The sequence below is a fragment of the Sinocyclocheilus anshuiensis genome, unplaced genomic scaffold (genome assembly GCF_001515605.1).
Source record: "Sinocyclocheilus anshuiensis isolate Anshui unplaced genomic scaffold, SAMN03320099.WGS_v1.1 scaffold1154, whole genome shotgun sequence".
NCBI lineage: Eukaryota > Metazoa > Chordata > Actinopteri > Cypriniformes > Cyprinidae > Sinocyclocheilus > Sinocyclocheilus anshuiensis.
In genome coordinates this window covers 2,295,590-2,303,819 of record NW_015542345.1, presented here as the reverse complement: position 1 = coordinate 2,303,819, position 8,230 = coordinate 2,295,590, and the positions used below count along the sequence as shown (strand labels likewise).

Below are 8,230 nucleotides of genomic sequence, written 5' to 3'. Positions count from 1 at the left end.
TGTTTGAACAAAGACACAAAGCTGCTACAATGTCTGAAAATCTGTTTGTTTTTGTTTTCATCTAAGGGACAAATTAATTTGCTTTATTATATTGTACTTCCATAAACTAGCTTACAAAATATTATATATAAAAAAAATATATATATATATATATATATATATATATATGCTTGTATTTGAATAAAAAAAGACATTTTGCTTTCCTGTTGTACTTTTATCAACTTATTCTGACTGACCTTTTTACACTGCATTTTAGTTGTTCTAGGCACATACACAAACGCATTGGAATATTGTTAGACACACACATTGTTAAAATGGCAAATGAGGCCTAGTGAGTTGGTCACAGCTGCCAGACACATTGTATCTCATTCTGCTCTCATTGATTTAGCTTCAGTGTGTACATATAAAACATCTGCGTCTCTTTAAAACTAAGTTTCAAATGCCCATAATGCCAGACAATTTTGTTTGTACATTGAAAGATGCTTCTATTTTTTTTAACTTGTTCGTATTTTTTTAAAACATATATTATTAAGCACAATATACACGTAAATACTTTAGAAACAATTATATAATAAGCATATGTTTATTTTATACACTTTCTGGTATTTATGTGTACCCATCGTTTCACAGTAATTTTAAAAGCCATCTTACCTTTTACTTTTTTTAATGAAGAATGTGGTAAACAGAAGAAAAAAAAACGAAGGCGACAGACTATTCTGATACCATCACAACAATTACAACAAACATAATTTTCGATTAATCTTTATAAATCATCTAAGAGTCTGTCTAAATTCACACCTCCCTGTATTCCCAATTGCCACAATTTTTCTACCGCATCCGCTGATAAGGCTGAATAGTTACGCTCTTGCATTGATTGACAGGTGGGACCGAATAAAATTGCGCTTTCGGGTTGACTGGCTTGACGCTTTTATAGTCTGTCCGACGGGAATCGACTCGGGTTGATTCTTATTATTGAAATAATATTTAAAACAGCTTTCCTTATTTATAAAGCGACCTTTCCTATGCACATTCATTCTCCAGCCGATCTCACGCGCAGCTCCCAACCACCATCCCCCCTCGTCTGACTAATTTGGTCTCGTCCATACTCGTTTAGGATTTTAGTTGTGTTTATGGCATCGTATTCATTCAAAGGAAGGTGGAAGTCTGCCGGTCTGCGCCAGCGTCTGATATCAATGGCTTTCAGGGCTCATTTTATTTGAATGTCTGGACTTTATATAATTTCTCCCCTAAGAAACCAATGATGGATATCCTTTGGATTTTATGGACACTACCCTCGGTCCTGGCTATTGAAGGTAAGATGTTTCTCCCCGTGTTTTGCGAGTCCAGCATCTTGCCGACGAACTGAGAGTTTACGGTCACGGCACGTTAGTTTTGAATGCCATCCAAGAAATAAGATACGAAAACGTTTTTCGCTAATTAACGAATGTGGAATGAGACTCGGAAAAATGTGACATTTTTTAACGGTTAAATTCTCCCTGACAGGAACGTATTAATTTGATAGAGCTTGTTCTGTCAGGCAAATTATATTCTAGTAAAATCATCACAGGTGGCTCATAAACGCATTTATTTGGCGAGCATCAGATAAATGACTTTATGAGTTGGAGAAATAATATATTTATCATAATGTAATATGCAGTAGGAACATTAAAACGGCTATTTTTTTATCCCACGCGCGGATACGTGTGTGTGCGAGAGCCATGCACGAGATTCGCGTCCCTTAATTTCTGAGGTGAAATATTAAACCCAAACCTCTTCTATAGGTATGCTAATCTTATTTTTCTCTATTAATATTTCTTTAACACATTCACGTGTTGTTTTAAGCTTCTGTGCAGCGGGTTATTCAGAGCTGAAATGGTGATGCTGGACTCAGCATGTTGGACAATGAAATTACAATACAAAAAGCATACAATTACAAAACAACCAAATACAGTCCTTTATTCTCAATTACTGACCACACTTTCAGTCCCCGGCAGTTTGAAGTGTCTGTGTCCAGTGAATTATACTCAATGAATTTTAAGTAGGCATTGCTGGTATTACAGGAACCTCTTGTGGCTGTAGTTCTCAAGTTTATTGATACTTGTGTTTATTGTCATGTAATGGATGAATATAGGCATACACAAATCTGTACATTTAGGCAGGCTGGAGATTTTAAAACGAGGTCAATCTATTAATGTTTTTGGATTAAAGGTTTTATCAGATATTTAGCATGCTCAACACAGTAAGACTAACAACAGTGTAGATAAAAATAATAATAATAAAAAGAATCATAATACAAGTAACACATTTGGATACTCAGGCACAACTGTATTTTAATTAAATAAGAGCTCATTCAACAGCGCTGCAGGACTGCTTTTTCTGTTGCTAATAAATCTTTCTTTAAAAAATAATAATAATGGAGCAGTATAAACCATAACTACATAAACATTATTATAACTTTTTACATTTATGTTGTACTTACTTTTCAATTTCAGATAGTTTTGAATATTAATTTTACTAATCATGTCACTTGAATAAAGAGGTTAATTTTTTTTTCATGGACTTGCTTAAAATGTTGAAATATTTCACAGCCAAATTTAATTTAATTTGAAATGTGGCAGGCTTTTAATAATGAGTAATATGTACAATAATTCAAATAATAAAAAATACAAAAATAGAAGAAGCCTGGGCCTTTAATGAAGGAATTAAAAGAACTAAAATAATTTTTCCGATTAAGCACTTATGGTCCTAAAAGTTTTTGACCTTTTTCTTTTTTGTAATGTAAATGTTGCTTTTATCACTGTCTTCATTCTACATAAAAGTATAAATGATGATTTTCTATATTGTTTTCTACTGGAAAAGAGGTTCCATATTTTGTATTGAGTGGATTTTGGCAACTATATGTATTTCACACTCACCAGAATTAACGATGGTGTGTGTATGTATACAGTGTGTGTGTGTGTGTACATATATGTGTAAATTTATGTATTATTAGTCATAATATTATGTCTTAATGCTTTTTTCCCCCGTCTAATCAAGATTTTTTTATTTTTCCTTATGGGTTGCTTAATCGCAAAATCAGGAGTAATTGGTCGATACACATTCTTCCTCTGACTGTCACCCTAGTTTTTCAGCCAATGCTGTTAAAGCGTTGCACTTACACGTGAAAAATTAGAGAGTTGAAAAAGAGGTCAACGCTGCCTCGACCTTAAAAACAAAGTGATGGCAGGCAGTAGTGGAGATGGGTCTATGAGATTTGACGTCATCTTAAAGCCTTATACAACAGCATTTATTCGCCTCGCTAAGTGTGTAAATTCTCATGTAATTTTAGATGTTTTATTTCAGTTGTGATGTGGTAACTCAAATGCGTTTTGCTGCAAGTTCTCTTGTGTTTAATGTACTTGTCCGTGTGAAATATCATAATTAAAACAGGTTGCATGGCCATCGTAGTGACACTCAAGATATAAGATTCTGTTGCTCTTACGTTTGAGACTCCTTTAGTATTAGAATAAAGTGCATCAAGTGCTTTTTTTCAAGCCCAAGCAGGAATTGCATTGTGAATTTAGACAGATTTTTCCCAATAGGTGACCATAAAATATGGAGCAGCTCTTCATTGTGTTTTTACATCAAATGATGCTGCCAGTCTTAGGGACTTTGAAGTTTTCCTCAGTGGCTATTTTTTTTTTATGTCCGCTTGCATTATGCAAATGTTTGAAGTTACAGTGTAATTTAGTATTAGTTCTTGTGCCTGTGGCATCTTCAGTGATTATTAAAAAAATTATTTTGTGTCATTTCTCTATTTCAAAGTTGTCTGATTTTGCCTCTCCCCCCTTTTTTTCTGTTCTGCTTTGCGTCTCAGTTGCTTCAGTGTAATGACACAATGTTATGTATAGGATTTTAAACGAATACATTTAGAAAATGAATTTTTACTATATCCGCTGGATTTGCATGATGTGATTTACAATCACAATTAAATGCTTGATGGTTTTAAAATGCTATTAAGCAGGTTATCTATAGGGCCGCGGTTGAGCTGCATTTTGTTTACCATGTCACAGTTGGCATCTATTGTAAGTAGGACACCAGTCGTACAAAAGATTCCTCACTATTTCAATATTCCCAGCATGCATTCCATTTTGCTGTCATAATGTCATGATACAATGTGACTTCTCTCTCATCTTGAGACGTCCCATATGCAGCTGCGTCTGTTCCCATACTGTATACAAATATCTGAATGCTGATGATATATTAATGTGCTCTCCAACATGATGAAAATGTTTAGACATTTGTCTTTAGTAAGTTTGCACATAATATCTACAACCTTGTTTTGTTCAAGAGTAAAAATAGCTTGTACAGCTGGTTTTAATAAGGGCCTTGATGATAATCTAGTATCACAATACTATTTTCATGACTTGTGTATATGAATATTTTCCATTTCTTTTAGTTTCTGCTTTTTGTAATTTATTGGTCAGTTTATCATTGTAAAGCTATCAAAATATTTCATTTGAATTTCATTTGATTTGGAAGTTACACAAATACTGCTGTTTCTCTGATTTAGTTTTTTTTTGCTCAGCATTTTGTGCTAGTCAGTGCAAAGTTTGTTTCAGCTAAGCTTTTCACAGTCTATTTCCATAACACTCTAAACAACAGAGGGAGGGATAATTAAAGCTATTGTTTGTTAACATTTTAGCCCTCATATCAACACTTCCACTTTGAAATGCCTGCCAAGTTTGAATAATCTGCTTTCAAATGTAAATGCGTCTTGTCCGTTTCTAGCTATACGGCGAGTGTGGGCCACTGCAGCGTAAGTCGACACATAGCATTACAGTTTTTCGGGCGAGTAACAAAAGGCAGAGCGTGGGGTGGAGAGGTGGTGATAGAGGTTCAGAAACAGGATTAGATAGAAGGTATAGTGAGCGGCTGCTCTCAATCCTGTGTTTTCTCAGTCCGCTGAATGAGCAGATGCAGGGAGCCCGTCTGTACGCCAGCCTCCACAGTGGCGTTCACAAAGAATCCGGCTCCATTCAGTGTCTAATCCATGCTGCCCAGGGCCCGGCTATTGTCACTTTGCATGCAAAATTTCAATTAGTGCTGGTACCAGTTGTTTCTCAAGTGAGACAGGTGTCACGTTTCGAGGGAACGGCCGAGGGCTACCTTGACCATGCAGAAAGTCTGGAATAGCAGAGAGACTCATGGGAAATGGGCTTTTTTTTTGTTGCAGAAATCCAGCAGCTTTCGACACAGCATGCTATCTTTGCCAGTGTTGGACATGGAGGTTTTTGTTTCATGAGTGTGTCACTTCTGCGCTTGCTGTGTATTTTAAGCAGGTTCTTGTGTTTGGCAACTGCCTATGCACTCAGCAATTTAAGGAATTCACAATCTGTTGACAGTCACCCTATCAAAGAAGTTAACTTTTGTTTAAGTCGAGTCAGTCTATTTAATAAAACATACCGGTTAGAGTTAAACTTGTCTTGCTATGTAATTATGACTGGCAATTTAGCAGAAATTGAAAAATTATTTTAGTAATGACTGCCGAACTTATTATGCTCATTACTCCCCTCTTCAGAATTTGACCATATCGGTGTGATCCACATGCACTGAATCTCACACTATCTGTAATTATTTTCCTGTTTTTTTATTACTCTAATGCTCACTGGAAACTCCCTTTATACTCCCTATAGAGGCGGATCAGAGGCACTCTCTACTAGGCCTGGGCGATAAAACGGTATCAGTATTTATCGACGGTTCACCCTCTTCAATAACGATAGAAAAAATGTTCGATATAGCGCACGATATAGGCACGTGCTATGAATGATGCAGACCGCACACACAAACACGAACACATGCTGAATTGAGTGCTGTGCCTGCCTGTGATGAGGAGATTGTGAATAAAAAAAAATTAATATTAGTCGAATTTAAAATAAACATTTGCATTTGAATGCAAAAATAGTACAATCAAATGTTAGGTGTGCGTCTGGGAGTGTCATTAGTGGAGCGCGAGATGCAGTCACGATGATGTAAGTGACGTTGGTGCATTTTAATGTTTTATAAGTAGCCCACAAGACGCGCAGTTGCTGCGTTATTCATTCAAAATATTAGAGAAATATAGTAGCTCAATGCGTAGAAGATCTTGATTAGGTTAAAACCGAAACCAAGCGTCTCAGTTGCTTCAGTGTAATGACACAATGTTATGTATAGGATTTTAAACGAATACATTTAGAAAATGAATTTTTACTATATCCGCTGGATTTGCATGATGTGATTTACAATCACAATTAAATGCTTGATGGTTTTAAAATGCTATTAAGCAGGTTATCTATAGGGCCGCGGTTGAGCTGCATTTTGTTTACCATGTCACAGTTGGCATCTATTGTAAGTAGGACACCAGTCGTACAAAAGATTCCTCACTATTTCAATATTCCCAGCATGCATTCCATTTTGCTGTCATAATGTCATGATACAATGTGACTTCTCTCTCATCTTGAGACGTCCCATATGCAGCTGCGTCTGTTCCCATACTGTATACAAATATCTTTATACAAATATCTTATAATATAAGAGCTTTGATGATAATCTAGTACCACAATACTATTTTCATGACTTGTATATGAATATTTTCTGTTTATTTTAGTTTCTTCTTTTTGCATTTTATTGTTTTTTTGGTCAGTTTATCATTGTAAAGCTATCAAAATATTTCATTTGAATTTCATTTGATTTGGAAGTTACACAAATACTGCTGTTTCTCTGATTTAGTTTTTTTTTGCTCAGCATTTTGTGCTAGTCAGTGCAAAGTTTGTTTCAGCTAAGCTTTTCACAGTCTATTTCCATAACACTCTAAACAACAGAGGGAGGGATAATTAAAGCTATTGTTTGTTAACATTTTAGCCCTCATATCAACACTTCCACTTTGAAATGCCTGCCAAGTTTGAATAATCTGCTTTCAAATGTAAATGCGTCTTGTCCGTTTCTAGCTATACGGCGAGTGTGGGCCACTGCAGCGTAAGTCGACACATAGCATTACAGTTTTTCGGGCGAGTAACAAAAGGCAGAGCGTGGGGTGGAGAGGTGGTGATAGAGGTTCAGAAACAGGATTAGATAGAAGGTATAGTGAGCGGCTGCTCTCAATCCTGTGTTTTCTCAGTCCGCTGAATGAGCAGATGCAGGGAGCCCGTCTGTACGCCAGCCTCCACAGTGGCGTTCACAAAGAATCCGGCTCCATTCAGTGTCTAATCCATGCTGCCCAGGGCCCGGCTATTGTCACTTTGCATGCAAAATTTCAATTAGTGCTGGTACCAGTTGTTTCTCAAGTGAGACAGGTGTCACGTTTCGGGGGAACGGCCGAGGGCTACCTTGACCATGCAGAAAGTCTGGAATAGCAGAGAGACTCATGGGAAATGGGCTTTTTTTTTGTTGCAGAAATCCAGCAGCTTTCGACACAGCATGCTATCTTTGCCAGTGTTGGACTTGGAGGTTTTTGTTTCATGAGTGTGCGCTTGCTGTGCTTGCTGTGTATTTTAAGCAGGTTCTTGTGTTTGGCAACTGCCTATGCACTCAGCAATTTACAATCTGTTCAATCTGTTGACAGTCACCCTATCAAAGAAGTTAACTTTTGTTTAAGTCGAGTCAGTCTATTTAATAAAACATACCGGTTAGAGTTAAACTTGTCTTGCTATGTAATTATGACTGGCAATTTAGCAGAAATTGAAAAATTATTTTAGTAATGACTGCCGAACTTATTATGCTCATTACTCCCCTCTTCAGAATTTGACCATATCGGTGTGATCCACATGCACTGAATCTCACACTATCTGTAATTATTTTCCTGTTTTTTTATTACTCTAATGCTCACTGGAAACTCCCTTTATACTCCCTATAGAGGCGGATCAGAGGCACTCTCTACTAGGCCTGGGCGATAAAACGGTATCAGTATTTCACAATATAGGCACGTGCTATGAGTGACGCAGACAGCACACACGAACACATGCTGAATTGAGTGCTGTGCCTGTCTGCCTGTGATGAGGAGATTGTGAATAAAAAAAATAAATATTGGTCGAATTTAAAATAAACATTTGCATTTGAATGCAAAAATAGTACAATCAAATGTTAGGTGTGCGTCTGGGAGTGTCATTAGTGGAGCGCGAGATGCAGTCACGATGATGTAAGTGACGTTGGTGCATTTTAATGTTTTATAAGTAGCCCACAAGACGCGCAGTTGCTGCGTTATTCATTCAAAAAA

The 8,230-nt window shown here is 36.6% G+C and overlaps 1 protein-coding gene across 1 annotated transcript in view; it reads left to right on the top strand.

The window, feature by feature from the left end:
* The first annotated feature begins 1,161 nt into the window (after positions 1-1,161).
* LOC107691322 (ephrin type-B receptor 2) overlaps positions 1,162-8,230 on the top strand; it is a 170,916-nt gene continuing 163,847 nt past the window's right edge. The window contains exon 1 of the mRNA XM_016489871.1: positions 1,162-1,313. Within this exon, the coding sequence (XP_016345357.1) occupies positions 1,259-1,313 (55 nt within the window). The 5' untranslated portion in view covers positions 1,162-1,258. The remainder of the gene's footprint in view (positions 1,314-8,230) is intronic.